A 27,990-nucleotide genomic window follows, 5' to 3' on the forward strand; every position below is an offset into this window, starting at 1 on the left:
CCGCATCCAGCTATTGACTGCTCTCACTCCGGTCGCTAAATTACTCACACAGCACTCCGAGATGCGTCTCTTTGCCACTGGGAGGGCTCTGCGTGCAAGCAGTGCCCGATGGGCAATTGCTCCCTCACGTCGGAGCATCCGCATCCCGCTCTCGCAGTTCTCGGAGCCTTTTGCCGTGAAGCGGAGAGACTGGAGTTCGACAGCAATCTGCCGAACAAACGAGAACGCAGATGGCAATCAAAAGCCCTCCCTACGACCTTCGGTACCGCAATCCTTGACTATCGAAGGTCAATCCTACCGCACAGATCAGTGGACGAATACCCCGGATACGATTCTCTCCCACGTCGGCCGCCGGTTATACCTTGATGAGAACCACCCTCTGGCGATTACGCGCCAATTGATCGAGAGCCAGTTCCCTGGCCCGATATACGGAAACTACACCGAGAAGAACCCTGTTGTGTCGACTGCGCAGAATTTCGATGTCCTGGGCTTTCCCTTGGATCATCCCGGCCGGAGTCGGACGGACACTTACTACATCAACGATAAGACGGTCTTGAGGACACACACCAGTGCTCATCAGCAGGCATACTTCCAACAGATTAATCGCAATGAGAGCACCCGTCCGGAGGAGGTTGGATATACTGTCGTCGCTGATGTGTATCGGAGAGATGCGATCGATCGCAGTCACTACCCGATCTTCCATCAGATGGAAGGCGCTATGCTCTGGAAGCGTCCGGATAATGAGCCTTTGAAGCATGCTAGCCAGACTGCCGCTGTGATTATGGAGGATCTAAAGAAGATCCCTGCTCATGACGTTGAGGTCGAGGACCCCAACCCTACAATCCACGCCCAGAGGAACCCACTCCAGGCTGAACACCACAGTGAGGAAGAAGTTGAGGCCATTGCGGCGCATCTTAAGCGGTCTCTAGAGCGCATGGTCATCAAGATCTTTACCGAAGCCAGCAAAGCTGCTGCCGGTAGCGCCGAAGAACCAGAGCCCTTGAAGGTCCGCTGGGTGGAGGCATACTTCCCATTTACCAGCCCGTCCTGGGAGTTGGAGGTGTTCTGGCAGGGTGACTGGCTCGAGGTCCTTGGTTGTGGTGTTATCAAGCAGGAACTGCTGATCAACTCGGATGTGCCCAACCGCGTCGGATGGGCCTTTGGTATCGGTTTGGAGCGTATTGCTATGCTTCTGTTCAACATCCCGGATATCCGCCTATTCTGGTCGCGTGACGAGCGGTTCCTTTCTCAGTTCCGGGCGGGTGAAATCACCCGCTTCGAGCCCTTCTCCAAGCACCCCGCCTGTTACAAAGATGTCGCATTCTGGCTTCCCTCTGCGGCTGTCAGCGGTGGCAGTGCAGCGGGCGGAGCTGCGCCCGTGCATGAGAACGACATTATGGAGATTGTCCGTGGAGAGGCAGGCGACCTGGTGGAAGACGTCCAGCTGATTGACGAGTTCACCCACCCCAAGACACGCCGGAAGAGCATGTGCTACCGTATCAATTACCGGAGCCTCGAGCGCACACTGACGAATGAAGAGACGAATGACCTACATGAGAAGGTCCGACAGAAGCTTGTGGGCTTGCTGGGAGTCGAGCTCCGCTGATTATAGCGAGCGGTACTGTGAACTGCTCGCGATGTACCATACGCCAGTTACTGTTGGCGAGTCTTTTATGTACAACAACTGTGTATTATCATGCTCAGATGAAATCGCCTATCCGTCTGTATTATCCGAGCGTTTAGGCTAGGAAAGATCTAGCCGCGGCTGCCATCATGTACCTTACTCTAGTCTACGGCATGGGATGTATGCAGCGTGACGTAGTGGCGACCCAAGCAGGGTCAACTGCTGTGTAGTAGAGTAAAATTATCAAGACCAGCTGAGAAGCTGTCAAACAGCTATCCCCTAACATGCTGGCTTTTTCCCCGTCCTCGGAGGTAATTCAAGCACCGACTGCATCAGCAGAATTACCCCAAGCGAGGCTATCTTGGATCGATGCGCCCCGCGGGTATTGATGCACGCAGAGAAAGGCGACTTGAAATACGCGCATTACCGAGGATTACCGCTCGGCCTCCGTCTGGCCGCCAGAAACCGAGAATCTGATTGGACAGTGCGGTCCCAGATCGGTTAGCGCAGCCGAAAAGCAGGGTTTCGGAGACTTGATCTATGTCCGGCGCCGCTGATTTCTTACCAGCGTATTACTCACTTTACTGCGTCAGACTCGACTTTAATTCATAGCATCGTCGCCTTCATTTCCATCTTTCGTTCAACTACGAAATCTCCCCTCCTCTCACCTCTCCACTCCCCCCCTCCCTCTCTCTGTCTCCCTCCTTGGGATCACTCTTCCCCTCCGCTGAAATGTCAACTATGGCTAGCGGCGCGAAGTTGGAGGCGTCGCATGCTCCCAAGGCGGCGACTGCTCCAGCCCCTGCAAAAAAAGTTCATTATCCTTTCTGGTTCGGTGGTTCAGCATCATGCTTTGCCGCTGCCGTTACTCACCCTTTGGATCTCGGTAAGCTCTAATTCTGCCACAGCAAAAAAAGAAATTAAAAATCAGGTGCTGGAATTGTAGCTAATCTTCTTCTATAGTGAAGGTAATTTCTGCCTCCTGGACTGTCATTAGGAACTCCTGATCTCTCCCACCGCGTGCTTATTTCTATACTTCGTTGTCTCACCGGAACGCTGACCGATGTGCGTTTTTAAAAATTATAGGTCCGCCTGCAGACCCGCGGGCCTGGCGCCCCCTCGACTATGGTCGGCACATTCGTGCATGTGTTCAAGAATGATGGATTCTTCGGTCTTTACAGCGGGGTATGTAGTATCCACCAACCTGTTGAATCGTGTCTGCTCTGGTATATGGTGCTAAAGTCAGTTCCTGTAGTTGTCCGCCGCTATTCTGCGCCAACTGACCTACTCCACCACACGATTCGGTATCTATGAGGAGCTCAAAGCCCACTTCACCTCCCCCGACTCGCCTCCTGGCCTCTTCACCTTGATCGGTATGGCCTCTGCCTCCGGCTTCATCGGTGGCATGGCCGGAAACCCCGCCGACGTTATGAACGTGCGGATGCAGCATGACGCCGCTCTCCCTCCCGCTCAGCGCCGTAACTACCGCAACGCGATACACGGATTGGTGACGATGACGCGCACCGAAGGTCCCGCCAGCTTGTTCCGCGGTGTGTGGCCAAACTCGACCCGTGCTGTTCTTATGACGACGTCGCAATTGGCCTCGTACGATACCTTCAAGCGCCTGTGTCTTGAGAACCTCGGCATGTCTGATAACATGGGAACGCACTTCACTGCCTCCTTCATGGCTGGTTTCGTGGCTACCACTGTCTGCAGTCCTGTCGATGTTATCAAGACTCGCGTCATGACCGCTTCTCCGGCTGAAGGCCGCAGTCAGAGCATCGTTGGTCTGCTCCGGGATATCACTAGGAAGGAGGGCTTCGCGTGGGCTTTCCGTGGTTGGGTGCCGAGCTTTATTCGTCTTGGTCCCCATACCATTGCCACGTTCATCTTCCTCGAAGAGCATAAGAAGCTCTATCGCTTGTTGAAGGGGCTTTAAATTCCCCTGAACAGGTTCAAAGTATAGATCTGTTTCATGTTGGTACTTTCTTTTGTTCTTCTTCCAGGCACATATCTGCGATATCCGTCCATATGCTGTGTTTTCTTGGGATAGATGGTCTCTTGTTTTTCTTTCCATAAACCTCTTCTTTCTTGATCTCTCATTTGGCGAAGCATTACCGGGAGGACAAAAGTCTTGCGCATTTTTCTTGTGATCATACCCTTGTATATATCTTATAGATTACATTTCCTTTATCTTTTCCTTTTGTTTTCTCTAGCTTATCTTTTTTCCTTTATTACTTTTGACTTCTTTAGTTTTTTTCTTCGAGTTGTCTTAAGCGACTTCTGTCCTCCAGTCGCCTTGCATCTCTTCGCCTACACCTTACCTCTCTCTGTTTCACCATCTCCTTATTGGATCTGACTGGCCTAGAACAGCACGTACTTCTGAGACATGTGCGTCTTCTCTCTTGGCAACCGATACACAAGACTTGGTCATCCTCGGAGCATGACTGATTCAGCGAGCTTCTCTGGCCGAAAACCCATCTATCTTCAGCTGGGTTTACTTCTATGTATACTGTCGACGCGCTAACCGCTAGACCGAAAATGATATATTGCGTCTGTTTAACCAGGCGACGGAGAGATGTGTGTCCCAACATATACTGTGTCTTGGAAGGATGGTGGAACAATGCTCTTGTGCTATAAACTACAACTGATACATGTGTTCTTCGCAATTTAGATTAGATCAAGAATGAGATATCATGTTCTTTAGAGCTATGTTTGACAATAAGTCGGGTGTATACTATACTTTACAGAAGTGAAAGTTTACCTAGTAGTATTAGTAGCATCAATTCACAGGGTGCATAAGTGAAATAGTAAGCAGGTGCATAATTGGGGGGGATAATCCGTTTTATCTTAAAAGATTTGTTGTTGGGATAGATGATTGGTTGGTAGGTGTACTATCGGATATCGTATGATCTTCACTAGTTTCTACGGTACTCTTGTTTGATGTTAACTAGTAGTTAGCTTCCTAGGTATTGTAGAAGTAAGAAGAGTGACATGTGGTAGTAGATTAGGGAGATAGACAGAACGAGATTTGGCTTTACGTAGTAAATTGAAGCTGAAGATATCAATAAAGCTACGAGGTTATGCTGAGCTGTTAAGGCTAATTTTGTTCGAGACAATCATTCCAACTACGCGAGTCTATATACACTCATCTCCCACCCAGCCGAGTTGTATCTGGGGAGTCAGAGCTAACACTTCTCGCTGGATCCAACTTAAAAGGGTAGAGTACATGTTGACAGTGGACAAGAAGACACACGAAAACAACTTTGAGGTTTCAATTAACGGGTGAACAAAGTAGTTAAATGCGTCTACCGGTCGAGACGAGCGGGGAAGTTACCAGCCTCTGTAAGTTTTTTTCGTTAGTACGCTGCTAATTGGATATATATATAAGGGAAAAGAACATATATAGAGGGTACATACCGCGCTGGCCGTCCCATCTGTCAGTCCAGGCCTTGGGGCAGAGAGAGCGGAAGGCGTGGTAGAACTGTTTTCGTTTCAATGGTGGTTAGGATTGGATTCGCTTCGTCACGAAAATGGATGGGAGGCAGTAGCTAGCTAACCTGACGGCATGGGCGGAAGTCCTCGCCCTTGGCGGTGACACACTTGTGGTAGTCGACGTAGTTCTGCCAGCAGTGCTTGGTCCTGTGAGGATAGAAAATATATGGTTAATCATTGCAATTCGTTATACTGGAGGGGATTGAGGCGGAGAGGTGTGCGAAAATCACGTACTGGTTCTGCTGGGGGAAACGAGCGTCATAGCCTATTCATCACCTCATATGTCAGCCCACAAAACTACCTCGATCGCGACGACAGCGATGGCGCAGCAAATGCTCGAAAACCTATCCTAGACGTACCAGCTGTATGATAGTTAGCAATTGACCTTAGTTACGGGACGAATTGGACCCATTGGAGGTGGGAGAGGGTAAAGCTCACCAGTCACGAACTTGAAGGGCTTGGTCTCGACGGGCTCATCGGGGTCAACTTCAGGAATGGCACCCATTGTGATAGATTGAAAGGTATAGTAACCTTAAACAGGAAACTTGGGGTGTTGATTGGAGGGGGGTGGGATGAGCGGAGGGAGGAGGGGAGGAGGTCTGGAGAAACCGAGAAGAGAGAGGAGGTTCTGCGGCCGGTGGAGTGGAATGACCCGTGAAGCCGTGAAGCCGGAAGTTCACGTTTGACCGCCTCAGGCGCCAAACTAGAGGTTACTAGCGAGCCACTCATGCGCCCAGGTTTCCTAAACACCCGAACCACCACCGTGACTGGCCTACCGCCTTACCTAAGTGGTGCAACCTCCCCTTCCATCAAGCTCAGACTTCCGTCACCACTTCCGATCTTGCCCATCCCACCACTCACATCGTTCTGATACTCTACTCTACACCCACGACCTCGTCCACTCGAAGTCTTTCGCCATGTTCCCTACTCGTGTCCTGCGCATGCAGGCCTCCCGGCCTTTCGCTTTTCCTGCTCCTGTGAGTTGGTCCTCGGTCCCCCGTGTTGGCGTGGATGATGGGGAAAAATTACGTTTGGCAGGCTAGCTAATAAGTGGCAACAGAAGGAAAACCACAGCGGTATGGGGTTCCCTCCCCGGTTTGCGCAATGGACGGATGCTTGAAGGATGGAATTGTGTTGTTGGGGGTGGGAATTGGACTAACGCCTGGCTTTCTAGCCCACACCATCTCTCAGCGTCTGCGTACTCTGAAGAGAATCCCCCCGGAGTTGATCCCTCTCGGTACGTCGCGGTTTAATGATCAACAACTTGCCATTGGATTACAGCAGCGCTAACGATCATTTTTTGAATCCTACAGGTCTGGTCCTTGGGTATGTCTATTTCCTGATATCCTCATGGCTTCTACATGACATGCCGTGAAATCTAAGCTCGACCGCCTCCTCCTCCTACCTCTCCCCCGTCCCATTCCCGCAGACTTCACCTGCTCTCCACTAACGCAGTTCCATCAGTGTCGCCGTCGGTGCTGCCATCTACTCCAGCAGCCGCAAGCTCATGACCGACAAGACCCTCCGTCTGTACCGCAACAGCCCCGAGGACCGCGAGCACTAAGAATGTACCATCACATTTGATTTCAAATTGCAATGGGCGATTCTTTGTTTGATTTTTCGGCGATCTGTATCATTCACGGGGTAGTCGGGCCTTGTCGTGCGGCCAGAGTTAAGAATGGAATGCTCGAAAATTCTCAGGCTCAGGGTTGGAGCGCGTGTAAATAGTACGGCTTTAAACGAAGGGTTCCTGATGGTGTAATATCGCAATATTACTGTCGCCCGCTTCTTGGCTTCTCTTTTTCTTCGTTTCGCTAGTTTCCCCTGGCGTGAGTGGATTCATTGTAGAGCTCATTCCGGCTTGGGTCCGGCCACGTCGAGTTCCTCGAGTCCTTGCATGGGATCTTGACGTTCGGCTCCGTCGGTCTCGCCTCCCTCGGCAGCCAATTTGTCCTCCTCGCTGACGGCGTATTTGGCCAAGTACCCCTCCTATTGTATCATACGTAGTTAGCAAGGGATCTGTAATGACACGGATATAAGCTCCATAGCGTACCTGTTCCCAGATAGCCGTCTTGCTGCCGAGTCCTTCGTTGCTATCCTTCTGCGGCTTAGCAGCAGCAACCTTGATCGTCCGGCCATATAGTTCGCTTCCATCCATGTTGTCGATCGCCTCTTTCGCATCCTCGGGCAGATCAAACTCCACATATCCAAAACCACGGTGGAGCTCGTTGGAGTTCGGGAGATCGGGTTTGGGGAGCGTAATATCAACCACTTCACCAAAGGGGACGAATGCCTCGGCCAGCGTCTGCATCGTCACGGCCTGGTCAAGGCCCCCCACGTAGACGGTACATTTTAAGCGTGCTTTCTCGCTCATGGTTGGTCGTAGCAAATTCCCGAAATGGAACTAGGATAGAAGACGTCACTAAAGGGGGCGAGAGGGAAAGAGCGACCGCGTCGAGGCCTTTTTGCTGAATGCCTAGGTAAAGCTCTAGACTTTGGGACCGAGCAACTTGATATCACGTGGTGCCCCCGGGGCGGGTGTTTTGGCGAGGGCCCAAAGCGGTTTAGGGGCCAGATGGTGCCCCCCCGAGCGCCTCCAGGAGGACACTTGGTTGATTGCAGTGACGCTCTCGATCGCATACTTGGCAACTCACCGTATATGCACCCCTCGGTTCTCCTATAGAGAGGGGAGGTTTCTTTCTTGGGTTGTTTCTTCGCTCGTGTTTCCCGGTTCTCCTTCTCCTGGTGTTGCTTCTCGTCCTTCTGTCTATGACCTTTGGTGCCAGACCCTCCTAATTCGTGTCTGGTCCTCTCCTAATCTATATCCTTTCCTTTTCCCGCCGCTCCTTTACATCTCACCATGGTGCGTCTGAGGGAGATTCCCCGGACGGCCACTTTCGCCTGGTCCCCCGGGGCTGCGTCGCCTTTGATCGCTACCGGTACTCGGGCCGGTGCTGTTGACGTCGACTTCTCCAATCAGACATGTCTGGAGCTCTGGGATCTGGCACTTAGCCGCCATGAGACCGGCGGAGAGCTACAGCCGGTAGCCAAGATTGATACGGATTCCGGGTAAATAGGCAATTTTCCGTGTAAAGAAAGCTGATGTGCTAACTATATCTCTCCAATAGCTTCAATGATCTAGCGTGGACGGAATCCGAAGATAACTCGCGGGGTGTGATAGCCGGTGCTCTGGAGAACGGCTCATTGGATCTATGGGATGCCGATAAGCTACTTAATGGTTCTGAGTGAGTTGGCGGGTGTGCTATATGCAGGAGCCGTATGATTGGCTAATGATTCGAAAGTGATGCTGTGATCTCGAGAACTTCCAAACACTCAGGGGCTATCAAGGCCCTCCAGTTTAATCCCAAACACTCGAACTTGCTGGCAACCGGTGGTGCCAAGGGCGAGGTAGGCTATATACGATGGGAAGGTGTCTAGACTTTTAGGCTCATGATTTGGACAGCTCTACATTTCCGACCTGAACAATATCGCGAACCCATACCGACTCGGAGGCACGGCGGCCCGCGCGGACGACATCGAATGCTTGGACTGGAACAAGAAGGTTGCACACATCTTGGTCACTGGTAGCAGTGCAGGCTTCGTCACTGTGTGGGATGTCAAGACAAAGAAGGAGAGCTTGACTCTCAACAACATGGGCCGAAAGGCAGTTAGCGCTGTGGCCTGGGACCCGGAGAAGGTGAGCCATTCACGGACGTCCCTCAAAGTCCTTTTATCTGGACTAACGCAGCGCAGCCTACGAAACTCGTCACAGCGACCCCTCTCGAGTCTGATCCTCTGATCTGTGTCTGGGATCTCCGCAACTCACATGCTCCAGAGAGGACCCTCCGCGGCCATGAGTCCGGTGTGTTGTCGCTCTCCTGGTGTGCCCAGGACCCCGATCTGCTTCTCTCGTCCGGAAAGGATAACCGTACGATGTGCTGGAACCCGCAAACTGGCCATGCCTATGGCGAATTTCCCGTCGTCACCAACTGGACCTTCCAGACCCGCTGGAACCCGCACAACCCCAACTTCTTCGCTACCGCGTCGTTCGATGGAAAGATTTCCATCCAGACCATCCAGAACACTAGCACCGAAACCGCTCAGGCCATCGCTGACCAGAACCAGGCTCTGGATGGCGAGGACTTCTTTGCCAAGGCACAGACTCAGCCTCAGGTCTCGAGCTTCTCGCTGCCGAAGCCCCCCAAATGGCTCGAGAGGCCCTGCAGCGCCACCTTCGGCTTCGGTGGCAGAGTCGTTTCGGTCAACCTGGTTGAGAAGGGACAACGTGCATCCAAGATCAAGATCACTCCGTTTGAAGTTGATGAAGCTGTTGGAAAGTCCACTGAGACATTCGAGACCGCGCTCAAGGAGGGTGATCTGCGCAGCATCTGCGAAAGCAGAGCGGCTAACGCTGGCAGCGACGAGGAGAAGGCCGACTGGAAGGTCATTGAAGCCCTGATCTCTAAGGACCCTCGCAAGGGACTTGTTGAATACCTTGGCTTCGCTGACCAAGCAGACGAGGCTGCGGATAGCCTGTCTAAGCTCGGTCTGGGTAAGGAGGAGGAAGTCAATGGGGAGGCGGCGAAGGAATCCCGCGGGTCGGGAGCCAAGAAGCACAGGCGCCTGCAGTCGATGTTTGATGCCAACCCCGAGGCGGACAATTTCTTGTCCGATTTGGCTGCCTCCAAGGGAGCCAAGACCAACAACCCCTTCCACATCTTCAATGGTTCGGAGAATGAAGCAGACACCGGCATTACCCGGGCGTTGCTCCTCGGTGACTTTGAGAAGGCCCTTGACGTTGCCCTCAAGGAAGATCGCCTCTCTGATGCTTTCATGATCGCCATCTGTGGCGGTCCTAAATGCATTGAGAAGGCCCAGGAGCACTACTTCCAGAAGCAGACCAATAGCCCCAACTACGTGCGTTTGCTGGCTTCCATTGTCGGCAAGAACCTCTGGGATGTCGTCTACAACGCTGACCTGTCTAACTGGAAGGAGGTCATGGCGGCCCTCTGCACCTTCGCTGACGAGAAGGAGTTTGCTGACCTTTGCGAGGCTCTCGGTGACCGACTGGAGGAAGAACTCCGCAACAACGACGACAAGGCTATCCGCAAGGATGCTTCGTTCTGTTTCTTGGCCGGTTCCAAGCTAGAGAAGGTCGTTGCGATCTGGATCGAGGAGCTGCGTGAGCACGAGCAGAAGGCTATCGAAACTGCTGCTGATGACTCCGCTTTCTCGATTCACGTCCGTGCTCTGCAGGGCCTCATCGAGAAGGTGACCATCTTCCGCCAGGTCACCAAGTTCGAAGACACGGAACGCACCAAGGAGTCGGACTGGAAGCTCAGCACTCTGTACGACAAGTACATCGAGTATGCCGACGTTGTTGCTACACACGGACGCCTGCAGGTTGCGCAGAAGTACCTCGATCTTGTGCCGGAGAAGCACCCCGAAGCTGAGATTGCCCGGAACCGTATCAAGTTGGCTACGAGGCAGGCAACCCCTCAGAGAACGCAGCCCACCGCTACCACGACCAGGGCCGCCGCCATCAACAAGCCTCTCCCCCAGCCTAATGCATTCCAGCCTCAGAGAGCCTACTCACCGGCTGCGCCGGCTGCTGTTCCCAGCCCTTACGCTCCAGCTGCTCCGGCTGCCAACCCGTACGCTCCTCCGACTGCCGCTCCTAACCCATATGCTCCCCCGACTGCCGCTGCCAACCCTTACGCTCCTACCGCCGCTTCCGCGACGGCGCAGCCTGTCAACCCATATGCGCCCCCAGCTGGCGGTAGCGGTTACACCCCTGCAGGATATCAGCCGCCCAAGGCACCTGCTTATGGTGCTCAGCCCCTAGGCGGTGCTGTGCCGCCGCCTCCGCGTGCATCCAACCAGTCTCCTGCCCCTGCCGTCACCACCTACACTACTGCCACGAATCTGCCCGCATGGAATGATCTGCCAGAAGGCTTTGCCAAAGCTCCCACACCACGCAGGTCCACCCCTGCTGCTGCGACGGTTGCGTCTCCCTTCCCGAATCAATCCCCTACACTCACCCAGGGACCTCCGCCACCGGCTGGTCAGCGGGCACCTTCAGTTCCCCCTCCGCCAAAGGGCACTGCTCCTCCCCCACGGATGACCTCGCCACCTGCCGTGCAGCCGGCTACGACTACGATGCCCCCTCCACCGGCCAACCCTTACGCTTCCTTGCCCCAGTCTCCTCCCACGGCGTCCACAATGGGCGTCCCGGCATCCATTCCTCGGGGACCCTCTCCATACAACGCACCGCCTACTATGCCCCCGCCACCCAACCGGTATGCTCCTAGCCCAGCCGCGCAGGCTGCAAGCCCGCAATTGCAGACCCGGGCACCTGTCCCTCCGCCCCCGCAGGCGGCTGCTTCTCCGTATGCCCCTCAGCCTCCGGCCGCAAGCCACTATGTCCCGAGCACTCCTCCGCCACACGTGCAGCCCCCGCCGCAACAAGTCCCTCCGCCTCAGGCCGCTTCCGGGTCCCGGCCAAGCACGGCTTCCTCGCAGAAGAAGCCAGCACCTGCCCCGCCTAAGTACCGTAAGTGATACTCTATTTCCTTTCTTGGTAGTTGTCTCTGATTCTGACTTCTCATAGCCCCTGGTGACCGTTCCCACATCCCGGCCGATGCCATGCCTGTCTATGAGATCCTCTCCGCGGACATGCAGCGCGTGAAGTCTCGGGCTCCGTCTTCGTTCAAGGCACAGGTCGATGATGCCGAACGGCGATTGAACATCCTGTTTGACCACCTCAACAACGAGGACCTGCTCAAGCCCAACACGATTGCAGACATGGCGGAGCTGGCTCGCGCCATCCAGGCGCGCGACTACGAGACCGCCCGGACTATCCACGTCGACATCATGACTAACCGGTTGGACGAGTGCGGCAACTGGATGGTGATTATCTCTCCATATCTTTATTGAATTATACCAATACTAATGGTTTTTATCAACAGGTCGGTGTGAAGCGTCTCATCAGCATGAGCCGGGCCACCCCGTAAAGTGATTCAACGTTCAGGTTAAGAGGCTATGACAGGAAAAGGAAGTAAATCAAAAGAAGAACGATTATGAGTTGTATGTAAAGGAAAGAAGAGTCCTCTTTCATTATGCTTCACTGTACTGCTCATTGTCCGGTCCGTTTTTGCCTTGGTAGGGCTGTTTGCGAATTGTTCCTTCAGATGTCAATGTTATTACTATGTTCATTCTATTATTGGTAGTATTAGAATCAGTCGTAAATTGTGTTTATGGTTTTGCCTTTGCTTTCGGTCTAATCTTGGGGCTTGGACCATCACGCTCTTCTCTTCATATGCGGCAATCCTGCAGAGGAAGAGATATTGAATCAAGTCTGTTTAGATACTACTGCTGCAGAACAACAGCTAACACAACACATGAAGCATAATAGTCTACAACGAAAAATTCATATACTTTATGATATATACAGCATACGTACATCCATCCATCATACCTCAGATACTACTAACAAGATATCCCTACCGTAAGTTTACCTCCCTGCCACACCCCCAATCCTCCCCCCACGACCCGCAGGGAAATTCCTCGCACTCAACAACGCCCCCTTCACACCTCTAATCTCCGCCCTAAAGTTCGCAATGGCATCCTCCTCGCCCTTCCCCACTCCTGTTGCCGCTCCACTCCCCGAATCGATCCCAGGCGTGCTGTACATTCCATACCCAGATAGCGGATTAAACCCAGGTTTACTGTAGATCAACCCGTCCAGGTAATGGTGCAGTTCATTCAAGCGCGTGCGCATCCCACTGTCCAGCGTGCTGGACTCTTTCTCTGTGTCGGAGCATTCGCGGAGCTGGGAACGGATGCTTTCGAGGCGCTTGAGGTGGTCGGTTACGGCTGCGGTGGGGTCTGCGGGTGAGACTTTGTCTGTTCCTGTCTTGTTGTTGTAGGTTGGGCCAAAGTCCGAGGTTGCTGTTTGGGTGGCGACGTCGCGGTGGAAGAGTTCCGTTGGGTCGGAGGTGATGGACTCGGTGTCGGTGGAGGATGAGTCGCTTTCGATGTTCTTGTTCTTTTGGGTCTCTAGGAGACTCGCTGGGATTACGGAGACGTTTTGCTCGAGCTTCTCGTTCAGCTTTTGGAGGTTGCTTGTCGCCGTGGAGGCTAGCTCTTGTCGCGCGCTGGTCAGGTTCGAGAGCATCGGCTTTATGAGGTATTCACTTGCGCCGTAGAAGCTGGCGCTTAGACCGGCTGCGCCGTATAGCGTGTAGAGAACGCTGCGGAGGGTTACAAGTGGGGGTGGTTTGGTCGGCGTGGAGAGGAATTCTGGGTAGGTGATGATGGGGGGGACGTCGCGGGTATTGTTGGTTTTGGGGGTTGTGGTTGCTGGTGATGGGGTAGGTGTGGTTATCGAGGATGAAGGCGTGGGTTGGTTTGAAGATGCTGAGGCATTGTCTGTTGGTTCTGATGCTGATGCTGGTGCTGGTGCTGGGTCGGTACTGCTGGACGTAGTGCTGTCCGGGGAAGCGGGCTTCTCTTCCTCGGTTGTGTCGCTCGCCTTGGGGGTGGATGATATGCCTAGGAGGGTGTTGATCTCGTCCTCTCGGAGACCCTTGGATTGCAAGAATATCACTTTGCGATCGGTGGGAGCGTCACGGATGGACTCGTCCTCGAGGAACTTGGTTGCTTGTTCGATGAGAGTTGACCGGGAGGTGTCGTCGGAGGGCGGCGACGAGGTAGACTCGGAGTTGGTGTCAGTGTTGGTTGCATTGTTGGGCTGCTGCCATTGAGGGATTGAGGATGGCTTCGGCTTAGAGTCCGCCATGATTTGTATAAGGTTCTGTAATCAATAAAAGCAGCAAAAGGGGAGTAGAAGAGTTGGTTGAGTGAGGAGATAGCGATGGATAACCATGTGAGGGAAGATAAAGTGAGGAGAGCCAGATTGGGTTGCCCCGACCTCGGCTGTATTGGTGGTATGTATGGGGGCGGTATGGGCTGTACGACAGGTACTTCTGGGGGAGAGATGTGTAAGTTTGGATGAAGGTCTGGGCCACAAAGGCTAATTGTGGTGAAACATTGAACTTTATGATTACTGGGCAGCTTTTGGGGATGTTCTGACAGGTATAGGTACTTATATACTAATATGAAGAAATTAATGTGGATGTTTGGCAACCTACACTTATTGTTGTTGACAGCAAGCTACTGTTAAATAGTGAAATCAAGTAGTATCTCCACTCAAAATATATTGTCCGATCTATGGAGATACTACTACTATGGGGTGATCTTATGGGAGTTAACAACGACATCACATACGATTGAACATGGGAAAGACGATGATCAACAAGATTGAGCATAATTATCATCCACAAGTAGTATAGAGTAACAAAATCATGATTCACGAGCAATAGATTCTGTAGTGGACATCCCCTGCGTGCTAGAACAAAGATGATAAGGAAGAGCGGCCAAGGATACCGACCGCCTGGCAGAACTGCTGAAGCCGCAAAGACGAAGGCGAAAGTCCGCGGATCTTCAAGGATTCTTCTTGCTGAAGGAGCATTCAATCAAACCGGTTCATTCTCTGCTCTGCTCTGGCTTTGGGTCGCTCGATCAGGTACCGACACATACGTGTACTTTTCTGCCTGCCAGTCCACTCAGAACATCTGCCACTGCTGTCCAAGCCCAGGTCTCACTGGGGTTGCATTGACGACCACTTACTTTCTACTAGAGAAAGCATCCATCACCTCTCGGTGAGTCGCCCTCGTATTGCCTTGACACACCAATTCTGCTATGCCCATGTCTCCCTGTCGCGTCTCGTCTCGTTTGGTCTGTCTCTGGTCTATTCTGGCCTGGCTCTACATTGTTCAACATCTGCAAAACATCGGAAACAGATGATTCCATCCCCTCTTCCCCCCTTCCCCTTTTTATTTACATTAATCATCCTGAGGCTTCATCTATTCTGCCCGCGCACCATCGGGACCCCCCTGCTGGGTCAGTCCAGGGAATAATCCCTAGGTCCGTCCGGGGTTGCGCCAGATACCGCACCGCCGTTGGATTCACCGCGCCTTTTTTGGGCTTAAATCCATCGGCCCTGAACATCTGCATTCAGAATGCTCCCATTGGTTCCATCCTCGTGCTCCATGTCGCGGGGAGATGTCCAAGTGGCGTCCGTCAGAGATGTGATAGGGGTGGATGTCCTGTGCCTTTCCGGAGTGCATGGCTCATCCTGAACACTGGCCCACGTAGTCATTCTTAGCGGTGGATGATGGTAATCTGGCGCTGCTTCTGCCCATCGAGAGATCCCCATCCCTCTTGATCTCCAGATGCGCTCATTCACTCCCCTCCTCATCCTCCCCCTCTTCCCTGCCTCCGCAATTCCAACCATCCACCGGGACATCCTGGGAAAAAGCCAGATAATCCCCCTCATCACTGTTACTCTGTTTGAGTTTACTTCCAGACCATCATCTGGCTTTCCTACAACACTATCTCTGCTACATCGGTTTTGATTTGTTTTCAACTACCTTTGTTTCATCTTGCTTTGCCCTTGATCTGTGATCCCTCTTTGTCTGCTTGTCGCACAGTTCATCTTACTTGAGCCTGCTATTTTTTCTCTGGTTGATTTATTTCAACCTCTTGCGGCTGGGACTGTATCTCTGTTTTGCACTTTGCATCCTCTGTCATCGGGAGATTCGCGGGGACTCCAGTAGCAGCTACGATGCTTTTGCGTCGCTCACTACGTTCCCGCCTGGGGCGGGATGACCAGCCGAGCATGGATGCTAACATGAACACCAGATCTACGAGAGCTGCCGCCCGGGCTGCTATCTCCACCCCAGCGGTGACAATTTCACGCGTTGCACCTGAGTTGCACGGGAATTCCACCCAAAGGTCAATATATTTGACAGTAAAGATGCCGTCCAGCAAACTTCGTGAAGTTACCAGTGGTAGCACCCGAAGTGGTGCATCAACCAGACGTTCGGTTAATGTGTTCACGGAGAATCCCATTGTGACGGGTCCCCGTACCAGCAGACCCAAAAAGAAGCTTGTTGAAGTGGACACAAGCGACGAAGATGACCTGGAAGACCAGGAAGAAGACGAGGTGGACGACGACGAAGATGCTCCCGGTGAAGACGACGATGACGTAGATGCCGATGGCGATTTAGACATGGATGATGCGCCGCCGCAGCCGCCAGTGTCCAAACGGCACGCGAAAGCAGCGGCAGCGGCAGCGCCGAGCGGGAAAGCTGTCAAAAGTGTAGAGGCAAAAGAGATGGAGCTAGACGATGACGACGAGGATGACGATGACGAGGAGCTCTCGGAGCTGGAGTCAGACGCTGAAGGCGAACCAGATGACCAGGACGAAAGTATGATGGCCAATGGTGGCGCAGAGGATTTGGAAGGGGAAGAGGAAGATGAAGAGGACGACCTGGACAGTGATGACGATACCCCGACTGCCGATCTGAGCAAGATGACCAAACGGCAAAGGGGTACTTTGGGTAACGACTTCCTGCAACTTCCTATGGGTGAGTATTTCCGTCCCACTTTGTCATTAAAAGCATCATAAGTCTGACTGAGAGCAGAGCCCCAGGTGAAGAAGCACCTGACAGCCGAGGAGCGCGCTATGCGTCGTGCCGAAATGGCTCGTCGTAGAAAGAACCTCAGCGAGAAGCGCAATGAGGAGGAGAAGGTACGTACCGTCTAAGATCTCGCAAAGTGCAGCGAGATGGGCTTTCCCGCATTGTAAGTCGATGCTGATATGAGAATCACAGATGGACACCATCAACAGGCTCCTCCGGAAGCAGGCACCCAAGCGACGAGGACGGATTCCAGCTGCAGAGGCAGCCGAAGCAGCTTCTGCAGAGCAGGAGGTCGCGGAACCCGAGAAACCGGATCCGACGATGGTAAGGTGGGTAAGTGGCCGCCAAGGCAGCCTAGTTGGCGTGCCAGAGGAATGGCTCGATATACCTGCAGGACGTGTTTTTGGTGGCAATGGCTCGGGCAAGCTCGTGCAAGAGGTGTAGCTGGCTAGTATGGAAATATGGGCGCATCTGGAGCCGGGCGTTTGAATCAGGTTTCTAGGGAGGGCATGGGCTTCTACGATACCTGGGTTAAGGATGTACATTTACAGAGTGATTTATTTATACTATAGCTTAGTGAACAGGACCTAGTTCTATTCCCATCAAGTATTGTTGGCCATGGATGACCATGAGCTGTAGAGTCACATGTACAGTGGCGGAAGCTCGTATACTACTCGAGCTGTACATAATCTCAGGCTGCCGGGGGAGCTTTCTGATCTCACTGCAGTCCGGCAATTCAGTAGCCCACTTGAGACGAAATTTCCCAGTCACCGCTAGCAGTGTCTGAGAGTTCAGTGCGGGCTCCCATCTGTAACTCCAATCTCTATTCCAGACCATCATGGACTCGCAAAAGGACTAATGCGCTGGATATTCTGGCTGCAAATTACCGACCAGCGGCATTTCAGCAGCGTATGCATCCCAAAGCGACTTATTCAGCTGCAAGCTAGCTCTTTTGAGGCTCGGGAGCCTTTGCCTCGCTGGGCTGGGTCACCGGCTTGTTTGAATCCTTATTCGGACTAGGTGTGGGTGTGGAAGCGATCTTTTGGGCTTGCGACGGCAGAGTCCTATCGGTGAAGCATTCCGGTCAGCTGAGAACGACGCGCAAGACAGCTGGCTTGGTAGGTCAGGCTTACTGAGGGGCCGTCTTATCCGATTGTAATTCTCGCAACGCAGGCTGGAAGGTATAGTATCCTGCAGAGCCGGCAAACGTAACAATTAGCAAGCTGGATGGCGATCACATGCTCATATGAGTGAGCGGAAGAATTCCCAACACTTACCAGTCCAGACACCCATGCCAATGGCCATAAGCGCCGGAATCCAATTGCGACTCATGATGCAGATAAGTTGTCTAGTGGCTGCTGGGAAAGTTCAATGCGAAGAGACTGAGCTAGCAATGATGCCGTAGCGTTCAACTGAAAGAGCTCGCTGGGCCAAGAAGCTCCGGCCGGACCGCCCGCCGGGCAATCGCCAAAATTGCGCCAGGCCATCCGCCGTTTAAGCCCCATCGCGTCCTCCCCACATTTTCGACGCGTCGCATCGACCAGCAACCACTGCGTCAATTAACCCGCTCAACTTTCACTATTATCAATCCCGGTGGATCTGGATCCCTGCCACGACCCCCGACTGACTGGTCAGATTTTTGTGCAACTTTTCGTCCGCGTCCATTCCCATAGATTATCGTGCGCAGTTTTTTGGGCCCTGCCGCCGTTACGAGGTGATGAATATCTAGGGAGATGGGCCATCCGCGCCTAGGACACAAATGGAATCATGGCGGGCGCGAGGGTTCGTACCGGACTCGGACTCGGAGGACGGACTCGACAGCCAGGAGACAGGAGAGTTGAACAATGCTGTGGAAGATTCGGTCGCAGATATTGGTGGTGCAGTTGCAGTTGTTGTGGAGGAAACTGTCCTGGATCACCGGGATGAAGCACAACATGAGCCGCAGGAAATTGCCTCCCAGGACAGCAAAGTCGAATGTGACCGTCCTGTGACTCTTCCCGAGGATCTCAATGGTGCTCCTGGGCCAACAGAGCAGCATGACGGGCCTTCTACGGCACCGACTGAGGCTGCCGTTGACAGTAACAAAGCCGAGGAACAATCGTCCGGGCTTCCTGAGGACAAGGAGACGCCTCGTGTTGAGGAGAATACTGATGACCCTCACATGCCTACACAATCTTTGGAAGTAGCTAACAATCTGTCCAAGTCTGTCGATGAGGACGACGAAGCTGAGGAATCGTTGCATGGACTCTCTAAAGATGAGGAAACTCCTCGTGCCAAGGGGAACATTGATGGATCTCGCCTGCCTACGAAATCTTCAGAAGTAGCTAATGCTAGACCGAAGACTGCTGATGAGGAACCGTTGCCTGGATTCGCTGAGGATGAGGAGACTCCCCGTGCTAAGGAAAAGGACAACTCTCGACCCCTTGCCCAATCTTCGAAAACAACCGATGGTAGCGCACCACCTACCGCACGAGCCAAGGAACACGACAGTATATGGGATCTTCCAAGTTCAGAGGACGAGCTGCAATTCGACTACCGGCCGTCAAGGAGACCGCTCCACGTGTACTCGAGGAACAAGCTCGATAGCCAACCGCGGCAAGTCGAGGGGAATCACGATGTTTCGACTCCTTCATCGCCCCTGTCCTCTCTAGACTCCCTTCAATTTGACGAGAATGATCAGAGTGCGCAGGAGCAAGCAGTGCAACCAGAGCAGCCCACGAACAATTTTATTGAGGAGTTGCTACCTCCGCTCGATCTCCCCGAGGAAATACTGCGGGAAATGTCACCGCCGGCGAGAAGGTCATTACGAGAGCGCAAAGCTATCCAGTTGCATCCGTACATGTTGGAAGATGCTAAGTATCGGAATATGATGCGCGCAAGAGGCGTCAAGCCTGTACGGGTGGCTCAGCCGGATTTGCCTCAGGCTACAGGCGAGGAGAGCCAAGGCAAGGAATACGTTGACGCTGAGCCCATGTCTGATAGCTTTGGAGCAGAGTTTGAGTTTCAACCCTCATCACCGATAGAGACTCGTCGTGCAGAAAAAAGGTTGTCTAGGAACTCCCCGGAACCTGCGCTACAACATGGTTCTCCACGACTGGGCCACTCTCCTACTGGCGTGCTAGACCGGCAACCGAAAAGGCGCAAGGTCTCTAGGCCTCATTCGCGAAATCTGCAACAGCCAAGTGTAGTCATCGTGAATTCATCTCCCATGCGCCAAAACACTGCGACGGTATTCGGTGTTCCAAGCCCACCCCGTTCGGAGGCGAATGCTACTTCTTCGCCCGCTACAGGACCCTCGAATGTGTTTCGGTTCCCTCGTGGTTATACGCCACCGTCAGTGACCACCACTGTCAAGTCAGGACAGGGGGCTACGGCTCAAGGGGAGGACGGGATGGACTGGTCTGGAGGCGAAGAGGATGATGAACCTGTTGATGCTCATCTGAAAGGGAACCACACACGATCAAACTCTGATCCTGAAGATGCAAGCGCAGCTGAGAGCGAGAACGAGGACTTTGATGTCAGAATGTACCAGCGTCGAATCAAAGGTGTCTTACCGGCGTCGTGGCTGAGGTTGGACCAGAAACAACAAGAAGGACGCTTGAGTGCTACGCAGCGACAGCGTGAAAGAATGCATCACAGAACGGAAAACGCAAAGGGTGTTGCGCGTAAAGTAACGAAAAGCAACAGCACGACAATAGCATCGGGCTCAAATGCGAAGCTTTCCTCACTAAGACAGCTTGCTGATCCAGATTCTGGCGACGAGAGTGAGGCCAAAGATGGGGAGGACGCGGTCAATCCCCGTCAACTACTAGCTAACCTTGGGCTTGAACCATTCGATGACAATGACTTTGGAGAGGACATCCCGGAAGACAATCGGATTGATTACATGCTCCCACCAGCACCTCGTACAGCCCCAACCAAGACCCGGCAGCCAGGAAAGAAACGGCTGACGTCGGAGGGTGATAGCATGCGCTCTGCTCATGCGCCCAAACGCCCTCGGTTGAAGAGACAAACGAGGCTCACGGACCCTGCCTATGGGTCCAGAAAACAGAAGAGACCTACACCCAGTATGCCCAGGATTGGCATTCTAGACGCACCAGATGTTGCCTCTAGATCCCGCGGTGAGCAACCGCAATTTCTCCGGATTGCTGCAAGAGAAGCACGCTCTCGCCAGGACAAAGGGAGACGAACTCCCACCCGGAAGTTCTTTAACTTCAGTTCACGTGTGGATACGGAGGATGTCAATGAGTCTTTACACGATTGGCAAGAAGGACGGCTTCGACAGACGAAACTGCCTCCGTCTCGGCCCAAGGCTAAGGTCGCTGGACGACAACCGCTGGCTGTCCTATCTTCAAACCGACCAACCGGATCCCTAGGAAGAATTACCGAAGGAGCGAGTGAAAATCGTAGGGTTGATGCCTCGTCGGCCCTCCCATCTAGAGCCAATAGTACAGCCGATGAGCACGCCACAAGTACCGATCCTCGCGTCCCTGATCAAGTGGCCAAGACAGCTGTCAACTCCAGTAGGCTGATGCAACCGGAGCAACGGCCCAACAAGTGGATTGTTCGAAGAAATCTTGCTATCACCTCCCTGACAAGGCAAAACCCGCGGCCAGCAATGCTTGAGGTAGCAAACCATCGTAACAAGCCTGCATCACCGTTGTCCTTTCAGAGGTCTCTCTCCTTGCTCAACCGGGACTATCGGCATAAACACCTACCGAAAGCACGACAGAGTAACTTGGTATTAGACCGCTTCATCTCAAGCCGCAGCTCATCTCCTGCCACTGTTGGCGTCCAGCCCACTGGTACGAATCAGCCCACGAAGGAACCGGAAGCCAGGCCACAAGCTCAGCGCCAATTGAAGAAGCGGCCGCCGAAGCGGCTTGCAATCAATGACAACCAATTCCAACAACCTTTGGTTCTAGAATCAATGGACCCAGAGCCCTTTCTGCAGAATGGCAACTTACCTATGAATAGCTCATCCGATGCGCTACAAGGGTTTAAGCCTTCATATAGCGTGACTTTCAACGTATTTCCCTTGTCTACAGGCACATTCTTCCACCAGACCACATTTCTCGGAAGTGGGCAGTTTGCGCGCTCGCAGGAGTTCCTTAAGCGAGACCTTGACAAAGATGCCGGTTTTCTCTTGCTCAAGGCTGGGGATAGAGCTTATCGTTGGGGCTCTTGGAATGACGCGGTGTCTTCGGAGTTGGGTCTGATTTTCGACAACATGATTGAAATGATTGAGAAGAGCGACACCGGACTAACAGCAACGCCGGAGGATACTGAGAAGATTGATTGTAACCTATACAAGTACCTGATCAAGTATGTCACGGACACGCTTTCTTTCATCGACCCCATCGACAGGATAGGGTTCGTGAGACGGGCTCTGAGCCTTGTCTGCAAACTCAATGATACTCTGACAACTCTGGTTCCGAAATCTGAGCGTGAGATAGAGTGCTTGACAGCCACTTGCTCGTACAATTCTGTATTTACGTACCAACTTCTTCAGATTTCCGGGCACGAACTTGTTGATGATGCACTTACCGAGGAGGTGTTGAAATCTTTGAAGCAAGCCGCCAAACAAACTATCGCACTTGTCACAACCCCATTGGGACAGAGCAGTATCCGCAGACTATTAGCGAATATCGAGTCTCCTGAAAAGCGTGACGCAGGAATTCAGAGCGACCATATCATTGCCGAAGCCTATGTTATTGTCCGACACATCCTTCGCGGCACAGATAGACTAAAGGGATGCCTTGAGGAGGTTTTGACGAAAGCCTACTCGAGTCAAGATGACGATTTGGTAAACTTGGCGGATATCCCTCGGTTAGAGCGGGTTTGGCACTGTATTTTCACTATTCTGCCTTTGGACGAACTCGATGCTTCTGGCATTGCTCGGATAGGGTCGCGCTTCTGGGAAGCCCACGGGAACTGGGCCGTTATTAAGACACTGCTGCGCCCAGTACTGGATCGCTATGATGCCACGTCCATAACGCAGCCAATCTCATACTACAAGTATTGCAGAACCTTGTTCCACAGGTGCTTCTACCTCATCAATGGTTGGGGCTGGAGGGACTGCAAGCCAATACTCGACACTCTCTATGATTTCTTTGCAAAGAATACCCTGTACAACCTAAAGCACGAGGAAGGTTACAGGTCTCCTGCTTTTCTCGACGAACTCGACCAGAAACCTTCACTGGAAGTGCAGCCTGAGGATCCGTGTTTTCACATTCTGCTGAAGATCATCGCAAGTGGTCTGCGTTACTTGGCCAAGATCTATGACCAGAAAAAGGTCCGCAACTTTGCGTGGCGCCTGCTGCCTAATCATGGCCGAGTATATCCCAAAGAGAAGCCGATACGTCAGGAGGACTTGGACGCCTTGAGGAACCACCATGACCTCCTGTGTACATTGTATTACGCTGTTCCTGACGGGTGCCGGCCTCGCCTTCAGACAATCAGAGACCTTGTCCATCCGGCCAGCTCCCATCGGGAGACATGCAACATCAGTATCCGCTCCTGGACTAGGCTTGTCCGCTTTAAGCTCTCGACAGACGAAGATGTTGCTGGACTTGAACCATTTTCTGACTGGCATAGTTACTTTGTATCCGAATTGTTGAAGCAGCATGCACTTGCACGTCAAGAGGTTGAATCACAGAACACTGCGGGCAACAAATTCTCCGATCAGTTAGTTGAGAGAACGATTGCACAGAACCAGCGACAGATCGAGTCCTTACTGAAGACCGCGCTCAACGGTCTAAATAGTGCTATTCGCTCAGCACCAACATTGCAGCACGCCCATAAGCTTGTCTTGGGAGCGCCTATCAAAGCATTACTTGGTCTCTTCAACGCCAGGATTGCTCGAGTCAATACCACTGTCTCTGAAACGCTGCAAGTGATTGCCACTTACGTTCATAAGTGCGAGTCTCCCCCGGCAGCTCAAGGAGCAAGTGTCCCTGCGGCGGTTGATGAAGACAGCCAAGAGTATGGGGACTGGACAGACATTGCGGCTGCATATGGCGAGTCTCCAGCGATAAGTCCAGAAGTCGAATATGTGGACAAGGTCCTTCATCCTGCTGTGTTCCGACTCATCTCGAACTGCTTTGGAGAGGACTACTGTCCTGAAGATGCGATTTTGCTGAATGTTGTGGAATGCTGGACGTCTATCGCCCAAACCCTTGTCAAACATGGCTTACGACATTGGGACAGCTACCTTAGTCCGTACAACGGCGACTCCTGGACATCACTTCGGTTGACGATGCAGACGAGAAAGTTCACGCCTCTCTTTCTGGCAAACAGCATTGAGAAGGATCCACGGTTTGCAGCAGATTGCAAAGTCCAAGTGATCGGAATGTGGGTGTCAAGTCTGGTAGAGCGAGTCTCGATGCTGAAATACCAGCATCGCCTAACAGAAGCTTTGCTGAATCAAGTGGTGGCGGATCCGCTATTGCAGAATCTGCCCTTTGCCAGGGACAGACAAGCTGGGAGGTATCTGATTACTCTGGATGATTTAAGTCACCGGCGGGTTTCTCTGATATCGAGTGTTCTCTCCAACATGCGCGCGCATTTGCAATTACTGGAGGATGTGGAGGCCCGGGAGCTCTCCGCTATCAAGCAGGAGTACAGAGAGATCATTCAGAACATGATGTCTGCCATGAAGGCAAACTATCTGGAACTGGGTAACGGTGCGGCCAGCGTTCAGGGCGCTTACGTGGAATTTGTTCATCGGATCGTTGCATTCCAGCAGCAGCACAGTCGAGACATTTGCCCTATCGACCCTTTCTTTACCGACCCTGCGTCATTCCCTCTACCTTCTGATGATCCAACGTATATCGTGGCTCGGTTGAAGGGCTACGAGCCAAAGCTATCCTCGGAGAAAGTAGCAAGGACGCTCATCATGTTCATTCAGAGCGTTTCCGAGCGAGCCGCGATCGATGGGCAGCAGGACTACCTTGTCAACCAGCTACACGCATCCATGGCAGACACCTATGAAGCTGGCCTTCCTGACAAGCCAACCCTGCGGGCGACCTTGTTGCAGGCGGTATTCCCGGCCTATCTCGAGGCGTCCTTCAGCAATCCAGCATGCTGGATTCTAAGCCGGCCCATTATCCAGACCATCACGCTCGTCTTCCAGGATCTCTTATTCAATATGGACACCACGGACTCTGCCTGCGTGACATCCCTCTTGAACATCGTCCACTCCGTCTTTCAAGCATCACACACCGCCCTACTGTCCATAACGCACGATGCCACCAAGCTTAATGACCCTGCCGTGGCTATCAGCGCCGCTGCCTTCATTAGGATGATCACAGCCGCCTTGCCAATCATCGACTACATAGACCGAGCAACCGACATCGATCAAAGAATCCTCGCTCAGATACACGCCTTCCAAAACTACGTGACCTTCGCCGCAAGCCATCTCAACCAACCCCTGTCAACAACAGACCTATACGATATACCCCACACCACTGAAGCCTTCAGCACAGGAGAAACCCTCTCATCTATAGCCACGAACCCGTCATTCTTCCCTGATCTCCAGCGTTCGGCAGCACGCGAACTGCAACTCTACCTTAACGAGAGCTGGTCCCGCCACCAAAAGAAATTCTACTTCACCCGACGCGGCGGGCACCAGCCCCAGGAAATTAGCATTCAGCCTTCTGTTGCTGCGGAGCTCGAACAGTCTTCGGAGAAAATACTTGGCCCTGTTGTGCGGGAATTCTCGGATGTGGTGAGAGGGCTTGACCTTGACCTTGCCGATGACGGCAATGCCGCACGTACGGAGGATTCTCTGTTTGCAGTTCGGCATCCAGATCAGGTGTCTGGTTCTGCGAATACGACATATACTCTCGACCTTGTCGATGTTATTGGCTATTGAATGATTAGAATTATATAATCCCCACTGGCATGATAGAGTGCCTGTCTGGTATCGATGTCAGCATTGATGGTAATCTTGTACGATACTCCACTTCTTTGATGAATTAGATAGTAATCGAATGATGAATCTCTATAATACCAAGAATATACTCCGTAGATACAGACCATTACCATAGTTACTCGATACATATTGCTTACTACATTGATATTGAGTAAAGAAGTAGAATATTGTACTAAGACTACTAGTACTATGAATGGAGCTAGTGATAAGAGATGCTACTACGTGTAGATCTCATTCAAATTCCATGATAATAAGAACCTCATTTGGTTACTACAGAAAACAGACTGATCGTCAGATACCCATAGAAGATTAGAATTTAGATGATATATATATATATATATATATTATCACAAAAAAACTAGCAGGGAAAACAAAGCAATCAACCCGCGAGCTAAGCCAATGACGTATCCATATATTCCAAAGTACTAGTACCAATGATGAAACCCAAGTACATTCAAAAATATCCAGTAAACAAGCATTACCGTACTATGCAGCATGCAACTTCCTCTTTTTCAATTCTTGAACGCCACACATACACATACACTTGCGTTTTATCAACATAATCCATTCATATGGCATTTATTGGAGGACATCATCAGTTTGAGCTGTCATCTTGTTGATAGGGTCTGAATCGCGTAAGGGGGTAAATGGACAGACAGATAGATAGATAAGATGATACTTTTGGTTAGAAGAGAGTATATGGATGTCGGGGTAGTGATTGGGGGAAGGAAACATATTTGTAATAATGGGAATGGCAGAGGGGATGGGGGAAGGATGATGGGAAGCAAGAGCAAGACAATATAAAATAAATGGGAACCTAAGCATATAACAATGAGGAAGGTAGTGAGGAAACGGCAGAGAAGAAAACTAAGTACGTAGTTAGAAGGGAAGTGCCAGCAATCAATATGCATGACAAACTAATTATGCACGCCCGTGCATGTACGTATGCGCCGGCGCGGGCGCGCGTGTGTGTATGCATTGCATGCATGCGAGCATCCATTTGATAAGTCATGAGAATCCCCAAAACAGAACCCGAACCCCAAAGTTATCGTGATAGCCTCGTTAGCTTAGCTTAGCTTAGCTTATTTACAGCAGATCAAAGCATTGTCATCAACGTCATCGTCATAATAGCAAGGCGGGGGGGAAAATAGAAAGAAAGTAAGGTAGAGTAGACTGGCAACTATTGGTTCACACCTCCCTCAGCACCCCCTTCATTTTGCTGACTGCTTGACCCTCTCCGGTGGAACGGATGATGGGGATGGAAGCCTGAGAAGTGAAAGACCTTGCGCACGGCGCTGGCCACCCCTGAGCGCCGTTTGGACTCGGGCGACGACGGCGGCTTATCGCCTGCTGCAGCTGCAGGCTCCTCAGGTTTAGGCCGCACCGTTGCGGTGTCTTGGAGCACGATTGAGGAGGGTTTCGGGGGCCATTGGCCGTCCGATTTCCATCCTTGGACCATGGCCTTGGTTACATCTGCTAGGTTGATTGGCACGGTGGGGGTGAGGCCTTGAATGACGACTTTCGAGTAGATCGATGGGTACATTGCTGGGGTGATGGAGGCGCGGATGGGGTTGTCATTGGATATGAGGGACGAGACGACAGGGATGAAGGGGTCTTCGCTGCTTGTTTGCTGATGCGTAGAGTCAGGTTGAGTCAACCCGGTATCTGCAGAGGAAGAAGACTCTCCTCCACCTTGGTTCTCGTCGTCCCCTGCGGGGGGAGGCGGGGGTGGTTGTTCTGCTGCTGTGGAGGGTTCTTCGCCGCGAGATGGCGGCCGAGGGAGCGCGCCCTCGTTTTCGGCGATGCTGAGGGAAGCTTCAGTTCGTAGGGCAAGGTCGTTTTGGGAAGTGGCCGATGTAGCGGAGAGGGGAGGAGTGGCTGCTGTAGTAGCAATAGGCACGGGCGCATTTTGTAGTAGTTCCGAGGATGATGTCGTAGGCGTAGCAGCCTGCTGGGTCTTTGCTTCTCTCGCTCGGATCTCGTCCCTTGAGAGAGCTCCTGACCACGCATCCCGACGCTCTACCCATGTGCGGAGACCTGCGTTCCATTGCATTTCCTCCTCCATCTGGCGACGCCGTTTGCGCCTCCGCTCGGAGTCGTCGCTGAGCGGGGTCCCGAGCGGGCTGGTGAGGTCGGAGGCATGCTGTTGTCCACCAACAGGGCTGATGGCAGGTGAAGGCTGGGGTTCTAGCTCGGAGCCGGAGCTGTCGTACTCGCGTTGACGCCAATGCAGGACATCTTGGTCGGGAGTGGGAGGAGATGAGAATGAGGGAACGCCAGGCTCGGAGGAGGGTTCAAAGACCCAGTCGTTCCGGACGATCTCGCGAACATAGCGCTTCGCGTCTCGAATGGCGGCATCGCGGGCCTCAGTCGCCATTGTGAGGGGATTT

At 52.6% G+C, this 27,990-nt stretch overlaps 14 protein-coding genes across 14 annotated transcripts; 7 read left to right on the forward strand and 7 right to left on the reverse strand.

The window, feature by feature from the left end:
• The first annotated feature begins 15 nt into the window (after positions 1 to 15).
• ASPBRDRAFT_39043 (phenylalanine--tRNA ligase) lies at positions 16 to 1,915 on the forward strand. The gene has a single exon (XM_067624057.1). It carries the CDS (start codon positions 62 to 64, stop codon positions 1,604 to 1,606), a length of 1,545 nt encoding a protein of 514 aa, XP_067483800.1. The 5' UTR covers positions 16 to 61; the 3' UTR covers positions 1,607 to 1,915.
• Positions 1,916 to 2,356: 441 nt separating this feature from the next.
• Positions 2,357 to 3,563, forward strand: ASPBRDRAFT_116947 (putative mitochondrial dicarboxylate carrier; the record flags this gene model as incomplete). The annotated part of the gene is made up of 4 exons (XM_067617033.1): positions 2,357 to 2,510; positions 2,588 to 2,592; positions 2,711 to 2,809; positions 2,880 to 3,563. 4 exons carry the CDS (start codon positions 2,357 to 2,359, stop codon positions 3,561 to 3,563), a joined length of 942 nt encoding a protein of 313 aa, XP_067483801.1.
• Positions 3,564 to 3,787: 224 nt separating this feature from the next.
• On the reverse strand, positions 3,788 to 4,357 carry ASPBRDRAFT_413951 (uncharacterized protein). Its single transcript, XM_067624557.1, has one exon. The coding sequence runs from the start codon at positions 4,216 to 4,218 to the stop codon at positions 3,874 to 3,876; it is 345 nt and encodes a 114-aa protein (XP_067483802.1). The 5' UTR covers positions 4,219 to 4,357; the 3' UTR covers positions 3,788 to 3,873.
• Positions 4,358 to 4,650: 293 nt separating this feature from the next.
• ASPBRDRAFT_145572 (cytochrome c oxidase subunit VIb) lies at positions 4,651 to 5,639 on the reverse strand. The gene is made up of 5 exons (XM_067619242.1): positions 5,558 to 5,639; positions 5,354 to 5,384; positions 5,185 to 5,266; positions 5,045 to 5,108; positions 4,651 to 4,967 (listed from the first exon to the last, which is right to left on the reverse strand). The coding sequence occupies exons 1-5, from the start codon at positions 5,622 to 5,624 to the stop codon at positions 4,933 to 4,935; spliced, it is 279 nt and encodes a 92-aa protein (XP_067483803.1). The 5' UTR covers positions 5,625 to 5,639; the 3' UTR covers positions 4,651 to 4,932.
• Positions 5,640 to 5,970: 331 nt separating this feature from the next.
• On the forward strand, positions 5,971 to 6,683 carry ASPBRDRAFT_204155 (uncharacterized protein; the record flags this gene model as incomplete). Its single annotated transcript, XM_067621695.1, has 5 exons — positions 5,971 to 6,096; positions 6,180 to 6,195; positions 6,294 to 6,356; positions 6,433 to 6,445; positions 6,584 to 6,683. Exons 1-5 carry the CDS (start codon positions 6,037 to 6,039, stop codon positions 6,681 to 6,683), a joined length of 252 nt encoding a protein of 83 aa, XP_067483804.1. The 5' UTR covers positions 5,971 to 6,036.
• Positions 6,573 to 7,588, reverse strand: ASPBRDRAFT_170661 (RNA-binding protein). The gene is made up of 2 exons (XM_067619691.1): positions 7,173 to 7,588; positions 6,573 to 7,108 (listed from the first exon to the last, which is right to left on the reverse strand). The coding sequence occupies exons 1-2, from the start codon at positions 7,491 to 7,493 to the stop codon at positions 6,971 to 6,973; spliced, it is 459 nt and encodes a 152-aa protein (XP_067483805.1). The 5' UTR covers positions 7,494 to 7,588; the 3' UTR covers positions 6,573 to 6,970.
• Positions 7,589 to 7,711: 123 nt separating this feature from the next.
• On the forward strand, positions 7,712 to 12,541 carry sec31 (putative protein transport protein (SEC31)). Its single transcript, XM_067624058.1, has 7 exons — positions 7,712 to 8,188; positions 8,248 to 8,364; positions 8,422 to 8,527; positions 8,583 to 8,816; positions 8,873 to 11,672; positions 11,730 to 12,028; positions 12,088 to 12,541. Exons 1-7 carry the CDS (start codon positions 7,980 to 7,982, stop codon positions 12,130 to 12,132), a joined length of 3,810 nt encoding a protein of 1,269 aa, XP_067483806.1. The 5' UTR covers positions 7,712 to 7,979; the 3' UTR covers positions 12,133 to 12,541.
• ASPBRDRAFT_39049 (uncharacterized protein) lies at positions 12,535 to 13,985 on the reverse strand. Its single transcript, XM_067624059.1, has one exon. It carries the CDS (start codon positions 13,917 to 13,919, stop codon positions 12,633 to 12,635), a length of 1,287 nt encoding a protein of 428 aa, XP_067483807.1. The 5' UTR covers positions 13,920 to 13,985; the 3' UTR covers positions 12,535 to 12,632.
• A 382-nt stretch (positions 13,986 to 14,367) lies between these two features.
• Positions 14,368 to 15,099, forward strand: ASPBRDRAFT_52161 (uncharacterized protein; the record flags this gene model as incomplete). The annotated part of the gene is made up of 4 exons (XM_067626855.1): positions 14,368 to 14,372; positions 14,548 to 14,777; positions 14,822 to 14,921; positions 15,039 to 15,099. The coding sequence occupies 4 exons, from the start codon at positions 14,368 to 14,370 to the stop codon at positions 15,097 to 15,099; spliced, it is 396 nt and encodes a 131-aa protein (XP_067483808.1).
• Positions 15,007 to 15,662, reverse strand: ASPBRDRAFT_414073 (uncharacterized protein). The gene has a single exon (XM_067624560.1). The coding sequence runs from the start codon at positions 15,516 to 15,518 to the stop codon at positions 15,168 to 15,170; it is 351 nt and encodes a 116-aa protein (XP_067483809.1). The 5' UTR covers positions 15,519 to 15,662; the 3' UTR covers positions 15,007 to 15,167.
• A 144-nt stretch (positions 15,663 to 15,806) lies between these two features.
• Positions 15,807 to 17,109, forward strand: ASPBRDRAFT_26999 (PAPA-1-like domain-containing protein; the record flags this gene model as incomplete). Its single annotated transcript, XM_067622320.1, has 3 exons — positions 15,807 to 16,611; positions 16,669 to 16,775; positions 16,858 to 17,109. The coding sequence occupies 3 exons, from the start codon at positions 15,807 to 15,809 to the stop codon at positions 17,107 to 17,109; spliced, it is 1,164 nt and encodes a 387-aa protein (XP_067483810.1).
• A 499-nt stretch (positions 17,110 to 17,608) lies between these two features.
• Positions 17,609 to 17,997, reverse strand: ASPBRDRAFT_192688 (uncharacterized protein; the record flags this gene model as incomplete). Its single annotated transcript, XM_067620512.1, has 3 exons — positions 17,609 to 17,729; positions 17,799 to 17,856; positions 17,943 to 17,997. 3 exons carry the CDS (start codon positions 17,995 to 17,997, stop codon positions 17,609 to 17,611), a joined length of 234 nt encoding a protein of 77 aa, XP_067483811.1.
• A 211-nt stretch (positions 17,998 to 18,208) lies between these two features.
• Positions 18,209 to 25,672, forward strand: ASPBRDRAFT_39052 (uncharacterized protein). The gene has a single exon (XM_067624060.1). The coding sequence runs from the start codon at positions 18,425 to 18,427 to the stop codon at positions 25,538 to 25,540; it is 7,116 nt and encodes a 2,371-aa protein (XP_067483812.1). The 5' UTR covers positions 18,209 to 18,424; the 3' UTR covers positions 25,541 to 25,672.
• A 1,108-nt stretch (positions 25,673 to 26,780) lies between these two features.
• ASPBRDRAFT_116605 (DUF4050 domain-containing protein) lies at positions 26,781 to 27,977 on the reverse strand (the record flags this gene model as incomplete). The annotated part of the gene is made up of 1 exon (XM_067616999.1): positions 26,781 to 27,977. One exon carries the CDS (start codon positions 27,975 to 27,977, stop codon positions 26,781 to 26,783), a length of 1,197 nt encoding a protein of 398 aa, XP_067483813.1.
• Between the last annotated feature and the right edge of the window lie 13 nt (positions 27,978 to 27,990).

Source organism: Aspergillus brasiliensis, assembly GCF_001889945.1.
Source record: "Aspergillus brasiliensis CBS 101740 unplaced genomic scaffold ASPBRscaffold_2, whole genome shotgun sequence".
In the NCBI taxonomy this organism is placed as follows: domain Eukaryota; kingdom Fungi; phylum Ascomycota; class Eurotiomycetes; order Eurotiales; family Aspergillaceae; genus Aspergillus; species Aspergillus brasiliensis.

Excerpts from the sequence above, each read along its gene's own strand:
- ASPBRDRAFT_170661 (XM_067619691.1), bottom strand. The coding sequence starts at position 7,493 with ATGAGCGAGAAAGCACGCTTAAAATGTACCGTCTACGTGGGGGGCCTT. Across the intron at positions 7,109-7,172 it reads AGACGGCTATCTGGGAACAG|GAGGGGTACTTGGCCAAATA; the intron begins GTACGCTATGGA and ends ATGATACAATAG.
- ASPBRDRAFT_39043 (XM_067624057.1), top strand. The coding sequence starts at position 62 with ATGCGTCTCTTTGCCACTGGGAGGGCTCTGCGTGCAAGCAGTGCCCGA.
- ASPBRDRAFT_39049 (XM_067624059.1), bottom strand. The coding sequence starts at position 13,919 with ATGGCGGACTCTAAGCCGAAGCCATCCTCAATCCCTCAATGGCAGCAG.
- sec31 (XM_067624058.1), top strand. The coding sequence starts at position 7,980 with ATGGTGCGTCTGAGGGAGATTCCCCGGACGGCCACTTTCGCCTGGTCC. Across the intron at positions 11,673-11,729 it reads ACCTGCCCCGCCTAAGTACC|CCCCTGGTGACCGTTCCCAC; the intron begins GTAAGTGATACT and ends GACTTCTCATAG. Across the intron at positions 12,029-12,087 it reads ACGAGTGCGGCAACTGGATG|GTCGGTGTGAAGCGTCTCAT; the intron begins GTGATTATCTCT and ends TTTTATCAACAG.
- ASPBRDRAFT_145572 (XM_067619242.1), bottom strand. The coding sequence starts at position 5,624 with ATGGGTGCCATTCCTGAAGTTGACCCCGATGAGCCCGTCGAGACCAAG. Across the intron at positions 5,385-5,557 it reads GCCCTTCAAGTTCGTGACTG|GCTATGACGCTCGTTTCCCC; the intron begins GTGAGCTTTACC and ends GGTGATGAATAG. Across the intron at positions 5,267-5,353 it reads CGTTTCCCCCAGCAGAACCA|GACCAAGCACTGCTGGCAGA; the intron begins GTACGTGATTTT and ends CTATCCTCACAG.
- ASPBRDRAFT_414073 (XM_067624560.1), bottom strand. The coding sequence starts at position 15,518 with ATGAGGGGGATTATCTGGCTTTTTCCCAGGATGTCCCGGTGGATGGTT.
- ASPBRDRAFT_39052 (XM_067624060.1), top strand. The coding sequence starts at position 18,425 with ATGGAATCATGGCGGGCGCGAGGGTTCGTACCGGACTCGGACTCGGAG.
- ASPBRDRAFT_413951 (XM_067624557.1), bottom strand. The coding sequence starts at position 4,218 with ATGTTGGGACACACATCTCTCCGTCGCCTGGTTAAACAGACGCAATAT.